Source organism: Bos javanicus, chromosome 1 (assembly GCF_032452875.1).
Source record: "Bos javanicus breed banteng chromosome 1, ARS-OSU_banteng_1.0, whole genome shotgun sequence".
Taxonomy (NCBI): domain Eukaryota; kingdom Metazoa; phylum Chordata; class Mammalia; order Artiodactyla; family Bovidae; genus Bos; species Bos javanicus.
The window spans coordinates 115,263,587-115,289,030 of NC_083868.1; the positions used below are offsets into that span (position 1 = coordinate 115,263,587).

The following is a 25,444-nucleotide window of genomic DNA, read 5'->3' on the forward strand; positions in this document are numbered from 1 at the left end:
AATTTGCTTTGCTGTAGTTCTGCTTACACCAGCAATTCTATAGTCATACATGGTACACACAAGAGAGTGCAGCATCACTGAACTGCACCATAAATGGATTGCATTGAATCCATTAAGAAATTTCCACCATAGATTACTAACATGCCACATATGCACAATCTAGCATTCTTGTAAATGAGTCTGATGTGTTAGTAAAAATCCAAGGCTATTTTGACAAACTTCAGAAAAACTAATGATTCTTTGCCAAGAAATGTTTAAAGCTTGTCTGAAACTTTAAAATACATCCACTTTGGCATGCTGCTTTTGAAAGTTTTTAGTGACTATATTTATAGTTTATAGTTCTTCAATGGTACATGGCGTACTGCAGAAACAAGGCTGGCTCCTCCTTATAGTGATAACTGCACATTCAAATGGCATTTAAAGGGGCAACACATCGATACCCATCTGATACTGCTTGTTTTGTTTTTGAGATTCATTTGGTTGCATTTAACTTGGTCTGTGAATCATGTGAAATTTGATTGGACTCTAGATATTTCATATGCTGATAACCCTATTGAACTTGCTTTCATAACAAACCTATCTATACTTTCAAGCCAAAAACTACTTTATATAAATTTGATTTTGATTCAACCAGTATTTTCTAGACTATAATTTTAAACAGGAGCTAAAAATGCTGGCTGAATCCATGCAGATTTTAAATTTCAAATATTTTAACAATTATTTTCTTTTGAATAATTACATTATGAAATTTAAATTTCTGAAACATATTCCTTTTACTTAAAAAACAACCCTGTGTATTTGTCACTCCATGTAGACTTGTATGGAGCACAGAATGACTCTAATTGCTATACTTGGTGCCTTCTTCTTTCCTTCATAACCCTCTAACATTTATGCTGAGTAGTTACAGAAATAAGAGCACTTACGAATTTTATTTTTTCACTTAAATCACTGAGAATCAAAACTTGAACACTTATTTTAACTTATTTTGAGTATGCAATCTGCTTATCAAATAAAACTAATGAATTTATAACAAACTCTATTTACAAGAGTGGTTGTTTGTGGCATATATAGCACATTTAAATGTTTTGCTTTTTATTAAGAATTTAGGCAAGAAACTATATATATATATATCCAATGCTTATAACAAAACCCTTAAAATCACCTATATTTTTAAAATTACTTTTTATTATGTAAGTTTCAGGTGTACAGTACTGTAGTTCAATATCTGTATACACTACCTGATATAATTTCGATTGGTCAAAATACCTGCATGATTTTGATTTGAGACCAACTGAGAATTGCTTGTGTAATTATCATTTTAGTAGCTTTAGAAATGGAGCTGCGACAACTTTGGAGCACTTATAAATGGCATAAAAGCATTCTGCTGCTCATCATAGAAAGAATGTGTAGGCCAACAAGAGGTATCTTTGAAACCCCATGCTATTAAAGCACCCTCTACAGCCCTCACGGACACACGATTCCCCACTGACCTCAATGGGAAATCCACGTGCGTAAGGGCTGTTGGATTGAGCCCTATTAGAGTTGGTTTTTAAGAAACAAAGCTGTAAATTAGCAAACCTGGTTGGCTGTGGCTGTTGCAGCGAAGGGAACACTTGTGGCAGATGTTGTTGCTGCGGACACAGTGGCTGGCGTAGCACCGTGCACCATGGGAACTTTCGGAGGGAAAATCATATAAGCAAACATACAGAAGAGTGTAGCAATATGGAAACCATGGCAACATGGAGGAGATAATTGGGCATGGTATTTATCACAGCAGTAAGCCATGTGACGGGACATCATCACCAGCGAGTGACATGCAATCACAGCGCAAAGCAGGACAACATTCCAAGGAGAGAGGGGGAAGGGGGATGAAAGAGAAAAAAAAGGGGAAAAAAAGCTTGTTACCATCAAATCAAGAAAATTGACACAAACAGGCTTAATTTGCTAAGTCAACACCAAGAATTTTATATAGTGTTCATAGTTAGACATTCAAAATCTAAGTTAAAATACAGATATTTACTTCATATATACAATTATCTGGTTTTGAATAAAAGTATGTTTTCTTATTTACTATTATAAAAATACACAATATATTACTTTTATGAGATAGTTTGTTTTTTTTTTACACACCAGAACTCATAGTCCAATCAAAATCCACCAAAGGTGACTAAAGGAAACTTGTGTGTAAAGAAAACACTTATGTGAGTCCATGTCAATTAAATAGAAAATGGCATTTAATTGACAGGTGTTAGTAAAAAGGAAATGGACTTGCCCAATAGATACAAGTTAAACTCAGCAGTGGATTTTGAGGGGCTGTGAGGTGCACCATAGGTTTAAGATAATCAAGAAACAAAGCTGGCACCTACCAACACTTGTAGCGGGTGTCATGCACAATATTGAGCCTGCCCATCATGCATTGCAACAGGAAGGTGGATTTGAAAAGGGAAAAGAATTAAAACATCCCATCACACGTGTAATTAGGAAATTCATTTGAACAAAGAAGAAAAATTGTTATTATGGGAACAGTGGCATGTAACTGTCAGCACAATCAAATCATACAATAGCATAGTGATCAATTAGAACTAGTCTCAAGTGAAGAATAAAAGCCAGTTTAACTGTGTGCTGGTACACTTTGTTTCTCCTAATTGCTGCCTATAAATAAAAGTGAATTAAAAAAAAAAAAGGAAACCTGCTTAATTCTTTTAAAAATAATATTGCAATTTGTTTTGTTTTAATCTGGTTACTGGCCATCTGGTGGCTTTGCTATTTCTGACTTTTTAACATATGAATTGAGCACATGTTAAATAATTAAGAGAAATTTACTAAGAGGCTAAATAATTCAATGCACAGAACTGACTTAACAATGCAATGAAACCAAAGCACTCATTTCATTCCCTTAGTTTTATTTATTTCCCTGTTCAATGCAGCAGCAACCACACAGAAATGGAAGGGGTTGTGATCAACCATACAGGAATTTTATTTGGAGGGATACCAAGCAATATAAATAAGGCATAAGGAGAAACTGAACTTCTGCACTGCCTTAGTTTGGAATTTAAATGTACAGAAAACATTTAGATGGGACACACTTTCTTAAAGTCTCGAACTGATTTATTACTTAGAAGGTATCTGAGAAAGCAGACTGGTTTTCCTTGCTGTTTTAAACCTTCAGGACTTCTCAGAACGGCAAGTGTTCTATGAAATTTCACATTCAAAAATGGTTAATTGGATTAGAATAAAAACCCTGAATGGGGGATAATGAGATATATACACTGCATAGGGGGTGTTGGCACTGATGTTCACAATGGCTCCACCACAACGTTAAAATCAGTATTACATAGATAGTACCTGTTCTCTTTGCCATATAAACATTGGAAAATCTACCTAATCTTACCAAGCACAGGGCACTTTCCCATATACTGAATTACTGTTCTTTCTATGAGACTATTTTAGACTCCTAGGTTTTAAAATATCATATGATTTTATATTTCTATCTAAATCTTGGCACATCCTATTTACATACTAGCAGCATCTGGGATGAACATTTGTTAGAAAAAATCTGCCAATTGCGTCTTGTCAGAGATGGCCCTACAAAACAAAGCTGCCATTGAGAAGCATAGATTACTTCACTGGCATCCTTGTAACAGCTGCAATTAGATTGTTATCACAATTAAGACTGTGGGCGCAATGATCAATGATTAAACTCGGGAAGAGAGCTAGGGAGGCATTGTCTCAGGTGGAGTACTGTTACACTGATAGGCATTATTTATGAAGACACTTGAAGATCTCTGTCATTTGCTACCACTACTGAGTCAAAGCCTTGTGGAAGACAACAAAAACAAATCAGTGATAACTGAGACAGTAATTTGAGACAGTAGAGCAAGCAAACTTTAATATCCTAGATTCTATGAAATCATTATCCTCCAACAGTTGGGCCAGAAGACTGGGAAAGAATGAATGAAAGATGAATGAAAAAGAATAATGTGGAATTTGAGAAATATTTGTTTTAAATACTGTCCAGGGTAAGTTTTAAATTTATTATTATGCTGCAATTTGTCTATTATGTTTCATCCCATGCATAAGGAAGGCTGCACATGCTGAAAATGAGTTAACCTTATCCTACCTCTCTAAAACCCTAAAGCTTTCAGGATTTGAATTTCAGTTTGAGCTATCTTCCTCATTACCATTAAAACCAATGCACACAGTTTTGAGAGGGATTTGCAGCAAATAAACATAAGGCAGCAATGAAAATACTAGCCAGGGTGCAGTAACTCACAAATATGAAGACATAATGCTGTAGGACCCACTTACCGAAATAAAAAATCACTTTTGAAATGACCATAATAGCCATCTTTACATCAGATTGGTTGATTTATGAATAATGATTGCATAAATAGCCAATTAAATTTTTTTATTCAATTTTCAGCATAAGGTAAAATTTAAGTGAATGTATTTGTCAATTTCAAATTTCCCCTACAAAGGTAGAGCAGAATGGTGTGCTTCTGAGGAATGCCAGATGTTAATTACATGATTTTTAAATTGAAATGTTAAGTTAATCTGTATGAAGATTCAGAAAATACAACTAGGAAAGTAGTTTACCAATGAGACGTATGTGTAGTTCAAATCAGTTCAAGGAGAAGGGAAAAAAGTAGAGAGGAAAAGAACTATAGAGATTTTGTTGGAGGTTTTACATGTGGTAATTCAAGCCTATTTAGGTGTATTATGATAGGAGTAAAAAGCTGATTTAAAGCCTTCTAAAAATACTCTATATCATTTAGAACTAAAAGTTCACAATAAATTGAATTATTCTTAAAACTGATGTCTAAAGAAGCAACAGCTTCATATAATTTATTTTTATAATCTATTGAATTATATTTTGTGTCTCTACTGAGTTCAGGAAACAACAAAAAAACAGTGCTTACTACATTCCTGGCTTTATTCCAAATTCTTAGACCTGTCTGTAAAAGCGCTTTAAGAAGATGTTTTACCAAATTATGCTTAAAACTAACTTACACATAACTTTATGAAATAATCACCAGTATTATCTCCTTTTATATATGAAAAAATTAAAGTATAACTTATGGTAGACTGTATTTAAACTTCCAAGCCAGATTTATAATCATTATGCTAAGGTTCAAATAAACCATCTTTATTAACTTCATTAATCCTACTAAAAATGATAATTGAAAGTTTTGTTTTCTTTTCTTTCTGTAAAAGCAACCCCATCCCCTGCATCTCTCCTCTTATTCCAAACCCTCAGGAAAGTTTTCTGGACTTCTGTTTCCTTCTTTCTAGGAGTGTTTGCTCAAGGTGAAGCTGAAGCTGTTGAAAGCAAACTTATTTTTAGGTTTTTAAAAATCATAAGCCTACAATGACTGAGGGCAATATGCTAGGAAGAGAAGTATGCTTTTGCAGATGGCAAGTGGGCAAAAATGGTGAAGGAAAGCAGAGAGAAAAAAATTCTTCCAGACTCTGAAGAGAAGGCGAGAAGCGTGCAGGGCCCCTCGGTAATTGGGCTGGTGGTGTGTTCTTTCACAGAAGTGCTGCCAGAAGCAGGCTTTCCAGGGAATGGGCTGCATGGGAGGCTAAGGAGCGTAGGCAAGGATCCTGGTACCCAAGGCAGGCACAGAAGCCCTGGAGCACCTGCCTTCAAGGGATCTTCTAAGCATGGACAGTGATTACATCAGCAATGGCCAGTGTTGACTGAAGAATGGAGACTGGGTAACCTGTCTGAGACTACTGGATGGCACAGGATCACCATTCGAGTAGAGGTGGGAAAGAAGAGGAGATGTGAGGATGGGAATCCTGGAATTTCAGTGGTGCCTGATACATCTATCCAATACTGTAACTGAAGTTTAGAATTGGACTTAATATAAATTCAGGAAAACAAAACTGATGTAAATATAAGTGTTATTTCGTGAAATTTATACCTACAACATAAGTAGACATTAGATTACGTATACTCTGTATGAATAGCAAATTTAGTCTTAACGGGTGAAGGTAAAAAAAAATGGACTATACATCTAAAAAAATAAAAATTTCTTCAGTGTGAACATGGTCCAAATTACTTATATTTATCTTTAAATGAGATGGAGGGTATAAAAGTAAAAGGCTAGAAAACTTTCTTGGGAGGGGTGGGAGTGGGATGGAAGATGCAGTGGGATGTAGTTGACTGAATGAAAAGAAAGACGGATGAACAAGTGAGTTAGAAGGATGTGCGGTGCTAAGTCGTTTCAGTTGTGTCAGACTCATTGTAACCCCATGGACTGTAGCCCGCCAGGCTCCTCTGTCCATGAGATTCTCCAGGCAAGAATACTGGAATGAGTCACTATGGCCTCCTCCAGGGGAATCTTCCTGACCCAGGGATCGAACCCGCATCTCTTTTGTCTCCTGCATTGGCAAGCAGGTCCTTTACCACTGGCACCACCTGGGAAGCCCAGGAAGAAGGATAGGTGGATGGAAAACAGGGAAGGAAAGAAGAAAAAGAGGAAGATAAGGAGGTAGGAACAGAAAGAATAGATAGATGGTTAGAAGGATGGATGGATAAATGGACAGATGAATGCATACATGGATGGATGCATGGATGGATTGATGGATAGATGGGTAAAGGCCACATAAGTCTAAGTTTGTTCTTAAAAGTTATGGTATATACTAATTTTTCTTTACTAGTTAGGTGGCTTGTCATGGAATCCTGATCTTTTGCTAGCAACCTGTTCTGTATACAGTTACCTGCTCCAAAGATTTAGTCAACCATGCTTCACTGTAATGTCAATGAAATAGACCTATATATCCCTGATGTTATTATTGAAGCAACAGACTACAGAATTCGAAAACTATAAACTGCAAAAAATAAATGTCTTTCTTTCTCTAATCAGTTCCAATAAAGTCTTCAAATATAACTTCCAAATTATAATATTGTGGTTAGATAGGATGCTCTGATCACAGAATTCATCTATAGGTCTGCAGAATAACCTAGACTTTGGAAAATGAATTTCCTTTTCCTCCCTATCCCATGAGATGACACATGAATTTATGGTAGGATAGATTTTCTGTAGTTCTCAAAAATTAATTGACAATGTTTAAAAATGGACAGATTTCACATATAACTGTTCAAAAGTCCAGAGTATCTGGGAAATACATCATAAGATCTAGCAATACTGGACACCAGAGCCATCACTTTGAGTTGTATACAACCAACCCTGAGAGGCACAGACACAACCACCCATAGTCACAAAGACTATGACATATATGGAGCCACAAAGGGTGTCCAACGCACAACAGGTACAACCTACAGGGCAGATAATCTTCTAAGGCAACAAAAGGCTAAGTCTGAACACTGACTGTCCCCTTCAGACTAGGCCTAAGCTCTCCTGCACCTCCCAGACCCCATAGCTTCAAATTTACTTCTTGCTTCACTTGTTCATATTTCCTGCCTGGCTTTTAAGGCATTTGGGTTTTTATATATTTTCTACATTAGATTTCTTTCCTTCCCAGCTGTAAAATAAAGTGGTTTGGCAGGAGTATAGATGGGCTATCCATTATAACTTTTTAATGTCACTGTGGCACATAAGTACATATGAGATTAAAAATACTCTGAAGGAATGAAGGAGGTACTACCTACTTCTATGTGATGACTAAAAGTTAACCTGCAAGCTCTTTAAAACTGGGTTACAAATAAACCTTATTTGATATTACTATTGCAATAATTACATATTGACTACAAATATAAAAAAATATTTCTGATGCAAATTTATCATAAAAAATGCAAACAAATCTTAAAAATTTCAGCATATTTCTTTTTTTTTAATTTTAATTGGAGGCTAATTACTTTACAATATTGTATTGGTTTTGCCATACATCAACATGAATCCGCCACGGGTGTACACATGTTCCAATATATTGTGGCACATTTTATTTAACAATGCTTAGTTTCTAGACAGAGAAGTATGACTCTGATTTATAAAGGTATTTATTGGTTTTCCCTGAGTTGAATTTTATCTCGCATCTTTTGCTCTATCCTATCCACAGACTAAAATCCATTCCATAGAGAGACTATGGTCATAAATCAGAGTCATACATGTCATACAATTAATGATTATACTTATTTAGAAAAGTCTTCAGTCATGTGAATGTTGTTGGAGAAAATGATGCAAAATCCACTTGATAAAAGAGATTATTTTAGGTTTCTTTAAGTAATACATGGAAGAAGTTAAATTTGTTTTCACTTTTAGATTTTTAAATAGAGAAACTGTCATTTCTAGTAGTAATGTTTCATTCAGTGAAATAAACTGACAAAAATAGTTGTTAATTTCTTCAAAAAGATCACAGTAGTTACCTACAATTCCTTGAAACCTTGTCTAGTGATCTGACTATAGAAAAATCGACAGATTATTTGTTGGAGACAGCATAAATCCAGGGGGATGGAAATTTATACTAAAGCAAAAAAAATTATTTCTGGAAATCTCTGAAAACATACATATGTTGAGAAAAAAATTTTAATTTTATAAAACTTAAAAGAAATGTGACTTTTCCTTCAGAGTACAACAAATACCCAAAGATCAAATGACTTAATTTCTATTCTAAAATGGACAAACTTCAACTTGATAGATACTATTTCATGAGTTCAAATATAACTTTATCTGTGGTGCTAGGGCAGGCTATTTCAATTAGTGGAATATTCTATTCTAGTTCATTGAATGTTACTACATATTCTACACATGGATGGCTAGTTTTCAAAGAGGCACTGTATAAAAAGCTGTACTTGGCAGTAAAACCTAATGAGAATATAATTTATTCTCACTATTAAAAAATAAATTATCACATTTCCTCATGGTATTTTGAACCTAATGTACTATAAATACTGTTAGCATAGTATAACATACTAATGGGTCTGGATCTTTGACATACACACCTAACCATAAATTAATCAATTTAATTAATAAAATTATTTTATTAACTGAATCTCTTAACACAAGGCAATTTTTAAGAAAGATTAAGAGATGAAGAGGAAAATAAGATTAGAGTCTCTGGTTACTTGAATTCTAGATTATAAGGAATGTAATATGTATTGTCTGAAGCAAATGAAGAGTAAGTAAAAGTAATAAATTTCCAGGTAATTAAGTGACTGATTATGTTTTTAAATTGTAAATCTTTGTGTATAGTTCTAGAGTATGTTTATGTTACTACGTTGAAATCAACTGAAACCAGAAATGTGTAACTCACTTATACATGTAAACTTCACCAGGTACTTAGGGCTACTTCAATATTAGCTCAGGAGCAACAGCTTTAAGTGATGTATACTGATTGGTACCAATAAGATTGGAACAGAGTCAGTTTTTTATTCTCCACCTTGAAAACAAACAGGCTGAAAAATAAAAACCAAAACTGAAGTGTCATTTCATATAATTCAAATGAACTCTGGAATCATGAAGGCAAAGGGGTCTTACAGCAGGAAAGGGTCATAAAATAGCTTGACAGACACATAACGGTGTTGAGGAAAGAGAAAAAAAAAAAGAGAACTCTATTTCATTTCAAATTACACAAATACAAATAAATATACAAAATATCACTGACTTCTCATCCATTTTTCATCAACCTAAAACTCTTAATTTTTAAGGAAAATCATAGGAGAGACCTGAGATAACTTTTCATCTTACCTTCCACCTGCTCTATGGCTAAAAACGACTAGGGGCGTGGCTTATCTGCTCTACCGACAGAAATCTACATGCATTATCAGATTTATTTATTAACAGACTCAAACGCCTTACCTGGTGGGAGAAATGCTGTATGCTGCTGTAACTGCATGTTGGCTAGAGCCTGTTGGTATTGGAAAATACCAGTGTTAAAGACTGCTGTGGCACCGTTGGTTTTTTCAAGAGCAGGCCTCTTTGGTAATGGGGGAAGTACAGCTTGAGGAATTCCCTGTTTAGTGAGTGAGTATAAAAAACAAATACCAGTAAAAAGAGAAAAAGAAAAAAGAAAAATCAGTTGAAGGCTAAAATTGTTAGGAAGCATGAGCAAGCAAGCAGCAGAGCACTTAACTACCCGAGGAAAAAAACATCCAATAAACAAAAATTTAAAGGGAAAAAAAAAAAGCAAGATAAAAGCTTTAAAGGAAGCATTATTTTTGTCTTGGAGAAAAACAATCCCACTAGTATGAGAGCACATGTTATAATGTGTTAAAGTGTTTTAAGTCCCATAATGCTTCAGGCTTTCTGGGAGAAGCCGTTGATTTGGGAAAAGAAGAAAAGCTGCACTGCGAGCTCCATGAGGATTGACAAGTATAAGCAATGTTAATAGTTAATTGTACGAAGTGACCGAAACTGGTAAAATAAACCCAGTCCCACTCTGCCCCCCTCCCCACATCTACCTAAACATGCACATGTCCCAGAGCATGCAAGTTTTTTTTTTTTCTTAAAACACTGAACTATAAATATTAAAAAGTCAGTAATTCTATCACTAAAGCCATGCTAACCAAACAGGTACATAAATATACAGTCCAAAAATACATTTTTAATGTCCTTCAAATACTTCATTAGAACATTCTACAATGTAGTTAAACTGAATGTGGGCTGCTGGGTTTTTGGATTCTTTCATTGCACCACATCTGTCCAGGGACTTGTTTACAGTCTTTCCACTAATTTTGTCAGGAAACCACACTCAGTTTTCATTGTACTTTACAACTTTATAACAGAAAAAGGAATATATATATTTAAATTGATTAAAAAAAAAAAAACTTGTATCTACAATAAAGCTACATGCCAAGCTAAAAGGTGAAAGGTCATAGTACCAGGTCAAAGGTTGCCTCGAGGGGTCGCTTCAGTGATTTGACAGCCGACTGAGTCTTAATTAGCAGGCAGCGAGCACATGATGGCAATGGGCCAGTGGGGTTCAAGCGCATTAACATAAACAGCAAGCAGAGGTGCATCATGGGGGCAGCAGTGCATTTTTGGGTAGGTGAGAAAAAACAAATAAAAAAACAAATCATCGGAATGCCATATACAACGAATAACAAGACTAAGCATGCACAATAAAGGCACTACTGAGTTGTTATTGGGAGGATAACTCCTCTTCGTAGTTAATTACAAACAAGATACTCTAACAGAAAAAAAAAAAAAAAGAAGAGTGGAAGGAAGAGAAGAGGAGAGAGTCTGCCTTCTGTATTTTTGCTCAAGTATCCATAAACAAACACAGAAAAGACCTCTCCGTAACTATTTGACTGTGCTACGAAATACCACACAGTGTTCTTTTTCATGAATAATTTAACAATTAAGTCATATATTTATGTAAAAAAAAAAAAGGACAACATTAAAACAGCTAAGCAAAGAACAAAAATGGACTCATTAAAATCAGCTATTAGATCACGTTAAAATTTACCTTCATTATATAGTTTAGTATCTGTTCTAAATGATCCATTTCTAACTCTTCCTTCAGTACTGCTTTCTCCTTTCTATGTAATGGCATAGGCAAACTTCTCTGGTTTTACAGTTCTGTTTATGCCACAATATAGTTCAAGAGAATCTAGATAAGCAAACTGCTCAACATCATGTACTGAATTCTTAAAACAGTTTTGTTGAAGCAATTCTCCTAAATAGTTTCAGATTTTGTTATGGTTAAAGCAAGATAAATGTAGAGAAGAGCCTTGATGTGCAGAAGAACACACCGAAGGAAAACAATGGCTGATTAGATAGCACACAGAAATAAGAGGATCAGAAATGGCAGTATCGTTAAACCGAAAAGGAGACAGGTGTTCTGTACAAAGCAGAAATTTCAGAAACCCTACATCCAGAGTAAGACAGAGTATTAAAAATTAGGCCGAGGGTAGGAGCAATCTGAACCATTTGAGGAGTTACCCTCACTTCTCTGAATGGTCACTTCATTATGTATTGTCTGGGATACCTGAACAAACATATCTTCAGCAAAAAAAAAAAAAAAAATTTTTAAAGGTTAATAAATGAATAGCTTGTTGTCAGATACAGCTGTTCACTGTTTTGTGACCGTTAACAAGGACTGAGCTAAGGTCTCTACTCACCATGGCAGCTGCAGTGGCTGCAGCCTGTGCTGCGGCAGCCTGGTTGACCTGGTATTGGGCAGCCTTGATCTTGGCTTGCAGATGTGCGGGAGGATGGAAGTATTTGCACTTTTCCCGAGAGCATCTCCCTTTGATGTAATCCATACACACGGTGACTGTGTTGTCATTGGTGTCAATCATTGTGCTGTCAGCAGGATGGGCAAACCGACAATCATTTTCTCCTCTGTTGCAATTGCCTCGCTGGTACTCTCGACATACCTATGGGGTCATAAAGTGCACGAAGGTCAGTCAATATGGACAAGTAGAAACTTTCTCAAGATTTAAAGTGCAAGAGTGGTGACAGAAGGCTACAGGTGAAAGGGGGAAAGAATTTGCAAAGGAACCACAAAACCTGAAAACTGTGTGTGTGTGTTAGTCACTCAGTTGTGTCTGACTCTTTGCAACCCCATGGGCTGTAGCCTGCCAGGCTTCTCTGTCCATGGAATTCTCCAGGCAAGAATACTGGAATGGATTGCCATTGCCTCCTCCAGAGAAACTTCCCGACCCAGGGATTGAACTCTGGTCTCCTTCCTCACAGGCATATTCTTTACCATTTGAGCTACAGGGAAATTGTAGTATACTAATTACAGCCCCATTTCAATAAAATGTCCATTAGGAAGAAAACGCACTTAAGATACTAACTATGGTAAAACATCTAATTTAAATAAAGTTGATATACTTATTTATTGTTGTTGTTCAATCGCTTAGTTGTTTCTGACTCTTTTGTGACCCCATGGACTGTAGCTCACCAGGCTCCTCTGCCCATGGGACTCTCCAGACAAGAGTATTGGAGTAGGTTGCCATTTCCTTCTCCAGGGGATTTTCCCAACCCAGGAACTGAACCTGCAACTCCTACATTGCAGGTGGATTCTTTACTGCTGAGCCATCATGGAAGGCCACACTTACTCATTACCAAGGAGGAAACAGTAACTCTGTAGTGAAGAACTCTATAGACACCCACTTAACCAAACAAAGTTAATATCACCAGTAATAAAGACATAATGATACCACATATTTACTGATATGATGCACTTAAAAAAGGTTACAACATCACATTTGTTGTATTATTGCTGAGAATGCATAACCTGAATTTAATCATGACAATACATTAAACAAACTAAAACGGTAGGATGTTTTACAAAATGACTCATCAGTACTCTCCCAAAGTGTCAAGGTCATGAAAGACAAAGAAAGACTGAGATACTGTTATAGACTGAAGGATCCTGATTCAGAGGAAGGATATTGGGAGCACAATGGGTGAAATTTGATTAAGGTCTGTAGATTGGTTAATAGCAGCATATCAATGCTAATTTTCTGGTTTTGTAAGCGGTAACATGGTTATGTAAGCTGTCAATATTTAGGTAAGCTGGGTGAAGGAGATGTAGGAATTCAGTTCTATTTTTGCAAATTTTACGCTAATCAGAAATAATTTAAAAGTGAAAGTGTAAAAAGTAAAATGATAGCTTTTTTATAAAATGTTTCTAAGAGCTATATTTTTGATCATTAGAGATTCACCAGGTAGTAATGTAAAGCAGATGCAAAGGATTCGTTTTTGTCATTTGTTTGTTTTATATCTATTAATTTTGGATGGGGTCCCTGGAGAAAAGGTGAAAATGGATTATTTTTCACCCATTTGCTTGATTCAGACCTCTTACTATTAAAGGTTGTTGGGGATTTCCCAGGTGGCACAGTGGTAAAGAATCTGCCTGCCAATTCAGGAGATGTGGGTTTAATCCGTGGGTCAGGAAGATCCCGTGGAGTAGGAAGTGGCAACCCACTCCCGTATCCTTGCCTGGAAAATTCCATGGACAGAGGAGCCTGTTGGGCTACAGTCCCGGGGGTTGCAAAGTGTTGGATACGACTGAGCACACACTTTATAGCTCTTTTCAAAAAGTTGCCAGCACTTTCATTCAGGAAAGTTTGACCTTTTTACCACAAGAGGGCCACCTAAACACAAAAAGTCCTTGTGATATTTTTATGCTCTTGTTACTTCATGCTTTAAGGATGTTTCCTTTTTGTTTTTCACAAATCTTTAACAAACTGAGCAGATACAGTCCCTGAACACTCTATTTTGGAATTCATGAAGAAAAAAAAAAAGGCGAACTCTGCTATGGTTTAAAAAACAAAGATTTTCTTGGATTTAAGTACATAAAATGATTACATTCAATTCTAGGCGTTTCTCCCTTTTATATCCATATCCCATTATTGAGGAAAATGATTCCTTTTAAAAAGGCCTCTATAATTTGTATCATGCTACATGTTAAAAAAAGAGCATCTTGTACTTTTTAGAAACCTCAAGCTAAAGCAATGCATCTTATCTACATAGCCGAGTCAACTCTACTCATCACTTCAATTTATATAATTTTAAAAAAGTATTAAATAATTACTCTGTGCAAAATACTCCGAGAAATATTAGGAGTAAAAGATGACTTAGAAAGTTACAAAAGATGCTCCTTTTTTTAATCATTACATTTATCTTCTTGAATAGAAGAAAATAAGGATATTGAAAGGATATTGAGGAGTTTATAATTTGAAAAGCAAACGTGGTTAAGCTGTTATCCGGAATTCTTGTCCTCCACTCTCACTGAGCATGCAATCAAGCTGTGCCGCTTTCTAAACCACAAATCCCCACTTACTAAATTAGACTTCTCAAAATACGAGGAGATTTTAAATACGGATTAAATACGGATAAAAACTTTTCATGTATATATGTAAAACTTATGCATAAGCAAAAAGGCCACTTTTCTGTTTAAAAAATCTATGTCAATTCAGCCTCATTCAACAGGAAACTGTTGTTCGGACACTACTGCTGTTAGCTTTTCAGTAATTTTTGCTTTCTCGAATATGCTCACAAAGAATCTGCCGGCAGCTGAACCAACACTCTTTTCCAATTTCTCTTACTCTACCACAATGACAAGAAATAACATCTAAAGGTAGTCTATCTGCAGGAGCCTGAATAACTACTAAAATCAAAGATTTGTTATTTTCCAAAAGCAATTACACCAGTGTTTGTGCCAGAAATTTGAGCAACAGTCCCCCAAAATAAAACCTGAATGCTGGGCTGATTTTGACTTTTTATTTCTCTGTCTGTCTCAATGTTCTTTTTATTTTTAGGAATATGAACTTACCATCAGGTTGCATAAAGATGGTCATTCTAAGACCTCTTCTGGTCCCTGTCCATTTGCTTTATACATGTGTATATGTGTGTTTTGTATAAGTTAGTATGTGTCTTTTGTATAAGTTAATAACTGGTTTAGTACAATTTTGTACTCTTTACAGTCTTGCAGGATTCATTTAGGGAGAATTCTAAAAAACACTTAAGCAGAGTTGATAACTCGCAGTCAGCTTAGAATCTTGTCCTAAAGTGACTGTTTCACTTTTTTTTTTTTTAATCCAGCTTAATGTTTCTCCTGACAAGAGAAACAGAACAGAAGACATACACTGAAATAGCTTTTCTCCAATTATTCTTGCCTTTGAAAAAATATAAAGAAGAAACAGAAAATCTCTTGTGTAAACTTGTACTGGTGCGAGCCACAAGGCCAGGGGGCCTAGACAATGTTGCCAAGCTTTAGATGTACATCTGGCTTGCTGAAGACCTATCTGAACAGAACAAACCTCCCAGAGCTTTTCACACAGATTTTTCTCTAATAATCAATACATCTCATTTCTAAATAAAATTTTTCATTAAAAATAAAATGAGATCTGTTTCTTGACTGATGAATATGAGTTTGGCCTGGTTTCTCTGATAAACTCGAGAAACTGTAGGGTGTGCTGCTCCCTCAAAGAAATATCTTAGTCTGGTACTGCATTTGCAAATTCTAGTTGACAGACAAAATTTCAACAAATTTAACCATCCAACTCAAATCAGGATAAGAAGTTGCACAATTTACCATATAGAGAATTTGCAACAAAGAAGATTAAATTTGAAAATCCTAACAATGTTATGGCCCTCTTTGATATTTGCATCTAATCTTCTGCACGAATGTGTTTTTCAAATAGTTGTAATTAGAGTATGGTTATTACCTGGTGATCTGTTATTGCTTGCTGATGTATGTAAACATTCTTTTTGCCATTTTACTAGTGTCCACAGTGATCATTTTTGCTGACTGAATCAAATTCCATCAAATAGATATGCACAATCTAAGTAATTCTTTCAGAGAACATCTAGATTATTTTGAATATTTCCATACTACAAATAATGTTGCAAAGACTATTTTCAAGACACACCAAAAAAATCATTCTATAAGGATGAATATGTAGAAATGGTATTAGTGGGTCAACAAACATAACTACTTTTACAATTTGATAAGTGGTTTCAAACCTACATGAAAATAATTCCATCTACTAGCTAATGTCCTTCAATCAAAAAGAATGTTTGTAAGTGTTAACATAGATTTACTTTCGAAATCACGTAAGTTTTGTAAACTTTCATACAAAAAGGTTAAGAAGTTACTTTCATAGTAAAAATCATCACTTTGATAAAAATATTTACTGAAAACATTAAAGTAGTAAATTTCATTTCCAGAAAAACATCTTTGGCTAATAAACTTTAAATAATCAAAAGGAAAAGCAATTAGAAAAACTTCCGAAGGAAATCTATGTTAATTCTACATAAACCTTCTTTGTTAATTAAATAGCAGTGGTAGTCTGCAAAGAGAACAGAGTCTGAAAACAGAAATTTGGGGTTCTATCTAGTATTTATATTTACTAGTTATGGAATCATGAATACTGAAAAAAAATAATACATAGCTTAAAACATACTATATAAATCTGATTAAAATAAACAGTTCTGTTATGTGATCTCAATTTTTTATAAACATGACAAACATATTTCAAATCAGTCAAAATAATAATAGGTTGTAAGAAATGAAAGTGTTAGTCACTCAGTTGTGTCTGACTCTTTTGCAACCCCATGGACTATTGCCTGCTAGGCTCCTCTGTCCATGGGATTTCCCAGGCAAGAATACTGGAGTGGGTTGCCATTTCCTCCTCCAGGGGATTTTCCCAACCCAGGGATCAAACCCACGTCTCCTGCATTGGCAGGCGGGATTTTTTTTTTACTACCACTGAGCCACCAGGAAGGCCCAATTTAAGTCTAATGACTAATAATAAGGAGCTTAGTCAAAGATACATATATACCTGCTGTTCAACAGTAAGTATCATGGATATTTTATTTTCTATTAAATTTGAGCTAACACACACTTTAAAGCATAAATACTGAATAATCAATTATTTTATCAAAGAATCCATAGCATTATAGGTCATGAATATACAAATATGATGAAATTATCTATGTTTTCAAAAAGAATTCAAATATCCATATCTTAAAATTGTGATGACTAGGGGAAATGATCTTAGTTAATTGTTTCCATAATTACATTCCCAAGATAAATGTCTAATGGTATGATATCTAGTTTCAGTTTGTTACCAGATAATTGAACAAACTTGGTCTACCTGAATCTCATTTTTTAAAAAAATGAAGAAAAAGACATCTATAATGCTACTCTAGAGGATTTCTGTTAAGATCAACAGGGACTTTTCTTTGAAATCTAAACGGTGAAATCCATGATTACTGCCATTAGCCAATGAAGACAAGCACATTTCTATAGATAATATAGCTAAGAATTTGTCATTTGATTTCAAGTAACTTAAAAGTAAAATCTGAATATATCAGAATGGCCAACTAAAGAAACAACTTCCAACTATATTGTTTCCAAAACAAAACTCAAACTAATTACAGATAGCACAGATTAGACGTTTTAACTGGGAACATGAGTTCACCATTTTAGAGTCTTATTACACTACATTATTAAGCCATTCTAAAGTCTTATTACAATTATTTTTTTAATTTAAACTTCATAGAACCATGTGCATTAAACTCTTAATATTTCTTGGTGATTTTCCAAAGAAATTAAAATATCACAGAAGCAGTAGCTAAATACTCGAGACAAAGACACAAAAGTAAAGTAATTATATCAATAAGGCTTTCTTGTATTATTAAAAGCATTTGCTTTTCTAATCTCATTTTGAAATGAGTGCAATAGATCATGACAAATCCATTAAATGCCTATAATGCTGTCATGGAGGCATCCTTTCACCATCACTTAAATCCACATTTAGCTTTAAATGCTTTTTTTGTGTGTGTAGTCAGTAAGTATCATATGTTTTTATACCTATATGAAAAAAGCCACTAGACTCTTCTGTATCAGTAAGTAGTGGAAGCATTCAGTATCCAGCGGCCTGAATTAGAAACTCATGTCATGATTGCCTCAGTAGAATAAAACTTTGAGCACATGAATACATTATTTTGAAACAACTCCAACTGAAAATATCAGAAGCCGAGTAGTTTGGCCACCTTGCTGGAATATGTCATATAGACTATTAATATAAAAATAATACAGTTAACCTAATGGCAATCTAATGTCTCCATCAGCATATGAAGTATGTGGCCACTGGTTTGTTCTGTTTTATTAATGCTGTTATGTGGTATAAATTGCCCCCAAAATCATCATTGTTTACTTAAAATATTTCATTATGCTGTACCACGGTGTTCTCAGCAACTTCACAAAATACAGAATGCTAAATGCATTTGAGGAGACAGATTTTTAATCCAGAATCACAAGTAACTACATGAGGTAAGTGATAAAAAAGTTACTGTTTAAATAACAGGTGCTCACATCCCCTGAATGGAATTTTATAAACCATTTGTATTTACAATCACCCAGATCATCTGTGAAAAGAATTTGAGATCCCCATTGGAGATCCACCAAATCAGTCCGTGGGGATGAGGCCCCACACTTAAAAACAATTTTTTATGTTTTAATTTTTGGTTGTGCCTTGTGGCTTGCAGGATCTTAGTTCCCTGAGCAGGAATTGAACCTGCACCCTCCTCAGTGAAAGCCCAAGTCCTAACCACTGGATCTCCAGAGAATTCCCAGGCTTTCCATTTTTAACAATCATCGCAAGTGATTCTCATCACATTAAAGCTTGAAACTATTGCTCTAGGACTAGGGGCATGAACAGGATGCCTTATTATGTAGTTGGAATGTTCAAAATGTAAACATGTTCCCAAGGATAATGCCAACAATGTTAAAAATGTGTCATGTTTTATCTCCTCTGGTAGATTACCCTAAGCTCTGAATAAGGGCATGGACTAATTAATTGATTAACTAGTTGATTGACTCATTTATTCCTTCATCGAACAAGTTACTAGGCATAATTTATGAGCCTGGCACTATTCTGGGACCTTTTATTGTTACAAAACAGTAGGCAACCTTTGATGCCTCAAGATATTCCTCACAACAGCTTTTACTTGAAATATGGTCAACAGTTCTTCATTGGATATTGCTGAATAAAGGAGAGAATAAATGCATTCATGGATCCTTTTTGCACCATAAAAAAATTATTGTGTATCTTGAAAATAAACAGTTTCCTTAATTACCAACTCTTTGTAGTAAAGCAGATATGACTAAAAACCTCAGTCCTTTCTAGTACGTACAGATTTTAACAATTGTTAAAATAATCACTGAAAATAACTGCCACTCAGAAATTACACAAAGGCACCCCAAGGTCACAAAATGGAATTTTTTAAAAGCCTCATTTCAGTGACCAATATTTAAGAGGTTTGCTCCTCTTTAGAGAAAACTGATTTTACACCATAGAGAGTATGCAGCTGCAAAGTCTTTTAAAAGATATCCAACAAAGAATGGATAATATGGATAGTGATAGGAAACTTATGCATGTGTGGATATATACACACACACACACATAAATAACCTTTTCAGTAATTTGTGGTTGGCATTAAATGCAAGAAAATGATCTAAATTTCACCTTACTGGAGGTGATCGTAGAGATTATCTGGTATAATCTCCTAGTTTAATACGTGTGAAATATGACACTTAGGGGGAAAAAAACCTTGACCTATGCTTACTCAATTAGCAACATCACCAGCACTAATCCTTGGGTTCCTCTTTTTCAATTTTTTGTAGTATCAACATTTTTGTAGCATCACATTGGGTGCTATATGTTAGTTCTTCTAAAAAAAAGAATCAGAAGGGTGATAATCTATGGTGTTTTTAACTTCATTTCCTATTTTGTAGTAAAAAGAGAAAAGGAAGTGGCAAGAAGAACTGGCCGGTATTTTAACTGATTCAAAATTTGTTCACCTCAAAAGTAACTCAAAAATTCTAAAATGTACTTGGGAGTTCCATGAGTTAAAAATCAAGCACAGATTTAAATCCCAAACAACTAAATGTGTAAATAAGTGCCGGCGCTTACTACCATGTCTCTTAGACCCCAAGATATGGTGTAATGAGCATGAGAGGAAAGAGCCTGAATACAGGAGTGTCTAAAATCACAAAGCCAAGGAGAAAGACGTGCCCCTTAGCATCACACTGCAATATCCTAACAGGTTGTAACTGTGACCCTGAATCAGATCCTGTGAATGAGAATAAGATAGGAAGCTGCCCTACTATCAGGCACTGAGATAAGTGGAATTCAGGTTAAAAGGAAATGACAGTCATTACAACAGGAGCCATTTGTTGTGACTACTAGAAAGGAAGACAGAAAAAAAATACTTGCAATAGCTCCTTGCAAAAGAAAAACAAAACCAAATGAAAGACGGAAGTCTTCATTTTAACTGAACATCATGCAGAATATAACCAATTACAGTCTACCTAAAATTGTGGAAGAATTAGTTTACAAGAGTTCTGAATACACAATCAGCCTTTTAAAAAGGTTCCTTGAAAGAGAGTTAAATAGAGACAATCTCAGTTTTAATCTCCTATTAAAAATTAATTCAATCAAGTTCATCTCAGACTGCCTATTTGGTTCCCATTAAACAATCAAGAACCTTAAGATATGCTTCTGAAAGGTTGGGGGGGAGGGATTCATACATTGAGCATCTAATAAATTTTAAATATTTAAAACTTCCTAAATTTGCTCCTAAATTTCTCTGCAAACAGCATTAGTTATTAATGAGCAAGAACAACTATGCAATGACAAACCACCCACAAGTCAAGGTTTTATCTCTAGCACACAGCAGGGCCTTGGTCCACAGAGGGCATGAAATCAGGTCTCAACATCCTTCCTGAGTCCTCCTTATGGAACTCCTGTAACTAGGAGCTTTTTCCAGCATGTTCAATGAAAGGTTAAAAATAAGCCTAAAACAAACAAACAAACAAAAACTCTAAAGGGAACACACAAGCCCAAATTTCCTGCCTCTTGTTTGTACCATCACTTGTATGGGAAGGGGAGTAATAACAATGTTTAAAATTCTGGTATCATGCCCTACCAGAAGATCCTACCCATGTGACCTTGAATAAGTCACGTTACATCTCTCTCAAGTTTATTGCCTTGTTAAATGGAGTTAACGATAGTATCTTTCTCATAAGATGGCTTTGAGGATTAAATGTGTGTTGCACATGGAGGGGTAATGCTATGGCTGGTAGAGAGTAAATATCCAGTAATTATCAACTATTGCTACTATCATCAGAAAGGTGGTGGCAGTTATAAATACTCTGAAATCTGAGATCCTTTGTAATGCATGCAATGAAACTTAATCAACAAGAAAGTGGTATTTATTAAATAAATTCCTGCTAAACCGATAAATTATTAGTGTCAATTATGTTCACACAATGGCCTTGTTTTGCCATTTTCTCGTAATTAAGACATGCAAAACTTCTAGTACTAAATATTGCCTCATCCTAACCAGAGAAAAGAGGAAAAGCTCATTTTTTCTTTATTTGGATACCAAAGCCAGATTTGAGAGCTTCAGTGTACAGTAATGCTGCCATTTTTCCCAGAGTTTACCAAGTCTACTAATTTACAGTCAAGTTGAAATTCTCAACTACTTCAATATAAGATTATATCTTTAATTTCTTTTTCACGCAGCAACAGCAAAGCACATACATCAGATCATCCTTGACTCGAAGACAGAACATCACCCAATCTGCAATTAAAAATTTATCAGCACATTTCACAAAGAAAGGTGCCTTGTCATTCCTGTTGAAACATTGTGAGGGTTATAAGGAAACTTAACAATAAAAAAATTTTAAACACTTTGTATGTAGTAACTTAATAACAAGTTCATTCAGGGGATTGACAGAATTTGTTAATACCAACAGTAACAAGAAACATTTAGGAAGCTAAGTCTAACTCTTTGAGATAAAATCGTTTCTCCATTTTGAACATAAGAAAACTGAGGCCCAACCAAGTAAAAAGCAGTCTGATCCCAGAGTCCAAGTTCTTATCCACTTTTCCACATATGGATGTTGTGGCTTCTATAAATGTTACTTTCATGAAATACAGCATATCTATATTCTAGCAAAATGCTCCAAACACTGAACCAAAATCTCTGAATTATCTTTTAACCTTTATAGCCATTGAAGAAAAAAAACAAAAAACAAAGAGCACATTATGAATTTTAGAATGGAACACATAAAAATACCCGTGACTCCTACCTCAAGTCTGTCTGTCCGCATTAATTTCTGTGCAGCAGCTGCAGCAGCTGCAGGTACAGGGACCCCAGGGTTCCCTGTAACCAACATTGGTGCAGTCGGTAAGATCTCTGCTGGAACCAGGCTTGGGGAAACAGGTCCCAGGTAGGGATTAAAGGCTGCTGATGCATTGGTAGCTAAGCTTGGTGCAACTGAAAACATTGGCTGAAAAATAAAATATAAGGTAAAATTTAATAGGCAGGTCTTGGTTCAAAGTCGATATCCTGCATCATATAGCTATCCTCCACCCATGCATCCATCCATCCTTCCATCCTTCCATGCATCCATCCATAATCCATTCTTCCTCTGCTCCCTTCCTCCCTCCCCCTCCCTCTCTCCACTTAACTGTACATTTATTAACTCTCATTTAGATTAAGAACGTTTCTTAAATAAGCATTCATCAAATCAATGTTTCTCTAAAATATAATGGGTAATTTATCTAGGAAATTTTCCACTGAGATTTTGAAGCTTGGGGTCTACAATACTAGCAATTGCTTTTTTGAAAAATAGCTCAACCATTCAATACAGAAACTTCTTGTAGTTACCTAAACTCCACCTTTGTCCTGATTTAATCCTAGATACTTGTCTAAGAAAATACATTTCATAATTGCTATGTCAGATGTACCTGAAAGATTTGTTTACAACTGTTAATAGGCTGCAAGTGTCTTATCATCTAGAATAAATAAAGCAGAACTCCCAGTGGATAACAGAGTCTCACAGTCAATGTAAACTGTGAATAAATCTCAGGATATATGAAAGGTGATGATGACACCATTTCTTTTGAGCACATAAGATAAAGTGTTTGGCCTATGTATTTGTTGTAGGTTTTCCTGGGGAAATAGATGTTCCACCAGCTTCTTATTCCTTTGTGAGAGACTTTACAACAGATTCAGCTTACTATGAAGAAATGAAGTCTGAAAAGAATACTCCCAAAGAAGTACATTATGATTATTCAAGGAAATACATATAGTAACACTGAATAAATGCTATAAGATAGATTTTTCTGCCAGAAATGCTTTCATGAATATATGAGGATGGTTTCCACTTGTTGATATCAAAATCTGTATGTCAGGAAATATATCTGTTCTTGAGTAAAATTAAATAATTTACCTTAAATTTACTTTAACAATGTGCTTTTTCATTTTCAAAGCATAACCTAGTACAATTTTCCACCTTGCTGCTGCTGCTGCTAAGTCGCTTCAGTCGTATCCGACTCTGTGCGACCCCATAGACGGCAGCCCACTAGGCTCCTCTGTCCCTGGGATTCTCCAGGCAAGAATACTGGAGTGGGTTGCCATTTCCTTCCCCAATGCATGAAAGTAAAAAGTGAAAGTGAAGTCACTCAGTCGTGTCTGACTCTTAGCGACCCCATGGACTGCAGCCTACCAGGCTCCTCCGTCCATGGGATTTTCCAGGCAAGAGTACTGGAGTGGGGTGCCATTGCCTTCTCCAATTTTCCACCTTACTGGTGGTATATTTTCAACCTCCTAAGTCAATGGAGTTTTCATTTTGGATGTTTAATCTATGTGTAATAATAATATTTGTTTCAAAAACAGAAAAACAAATGGACAAAATGGATCCTATTCTTTAAGGTAATATTCAACAGTTTGTTATCTTTACCCTGCAGTAAGGAACAGAATCATAGAAAGTTTCTTTAGAAAGAAAGGGACATGAGAATGTAGATAATTCTTCCCTCTGATAGGAAGAAGAAGTCAGATGATCCAAGAGTTTACTTAGTACTCAAGGGAAAAAGAGTTTTATGCAATCAAGATATATATGTTACAGAAATAATTTTTATAACTCAGAAATATCTTAAAAAATAAAATAAACTCTTTATCTATTTTGGCTCTGACTCCTGTATTTAGAAGAATACCACAGAATTCAAGTATTCCTTTTTTCTTAAGGCAGTGGTTCTCAATTATGGGTGATTGTTATCTCACAGGGAATATTTTGCAACAGCAGGGGATATTTTTGGTTGTCACAGCTGGGGGGCACTACTGCATCTAATGAAGAGAGGCAAATAATGCTGGTAAGTATCCTACATCACATAGAAAAGCCCCTCATAACATAGCCTCATCCGGCCTAAACGTCATTAGTGCTGGGGTTGAAAATCTCTGACCGCCTTCTCTTGATGTCACAAATTGTTTTAGGACAACATGTTTGCAGCTATCATATACAGTCTTAAGCACAAGATCGTGTAATAGAGAAAAGTTAATACAACTTCTGATCCACTTGGGAGAAGAAAAAGTATATCACAGAGTCCACAGACACTTTCAAATTAAAATAATTATGCCTCCCAATGTGTTGGTCTGAATGCCATGGTGAGCTGCCCCGTCAGGTTGATGGCTCTTGATGAAACAGCCTAAAGTAATACTTCTAGTTCCCAGTTCCATCTCTGCCTAAGGCAGCTACCCACTAACAACAGAAAACTGTGGGAGTCCCAGATATTAACAATCAATAACCTGTCAGAAATGGGGGCCCAGAGCAATCTCTCAAGTCCATCAACAGCTACTTATTCAAATAGCAGTTGATTTGATGTTGCTCCACTGACTATTGGCTGCCAAGGCAGCAGCAAGACAAGAGTTTAGCTGTACAATAAATACATGTTCAACTTGGGTCTCTATTCAGAATTATTCAGATTAAACTTATACCATTACGTACTATCAAATGCAATACGTGACATTTTCAGCCACATGCAGACCAGCACTCTAATTTCTCTCTTATATATTTAAGAATTATAAGTAATTTAGCATAGTAGACTAAAAAACTAGTTTAGAATATGGAGAACAGAAGCCAGTCAATATTAATTCTTGCCATGAATTAATATGCATTTCCAGAGAGGGTATTTTAAATGTAAACTTCAGAAAGTAATTGAGATGTT

General features: G+C 35.3%; 1 protein-coding gene across 45 annotated transcripts in view; it reads right to left on the reverse strand.

The window, feature by feature from the left end:
* The window catches only part of MBNL1 (muscleblind like splicing regulator 1), a 221,859-nt gene that overhangs the window by 7,808 nt on the left and 188,607 nt on the right, over positions 1–25,444 (reverse strand). For 16 of the 45 annotated variants that reach the window (XR_009736657.1, XM_061418241.1, XM_061418161.1 and 13 more), the window contains 6 exons: positions 22,528–22,728; positions 12,029–12,286; positions 10,787–10,840; positions 9,765–9,918; positions 2,367–2,402; positions 1,579–1,673 (listed from right to left, as the gene is read on the reverse strand). Coding sequence is in view for 44 of the 45 variants with exons in the window: in XM_061418241.1 (XP_061274225.1) it covers positions 1,579–1,673; positions 2,367–2,402; positions 9,765–9,918; positions 10,787–10,840; positions 12,029–12,286; positions 22,528–22,728 (798 nt within the window). In the remaining variant the exon portion in view is untranslated. Of the gene's footprint in view, positions 1–1,578; positions 1,674–2,366; positions 2,403–2,883; positions 9,467–9,764; positions 9,919–10,786; positions 10,841–12,028; positions 12,287–22,527; positions 22,729–25,444 lie in introns of those variants that run through there. The other 29 variants (XM_061418309.1, XM_061418528.1, XM_061418298.1 and 26 more) reach the window with 11 other exon arrangements.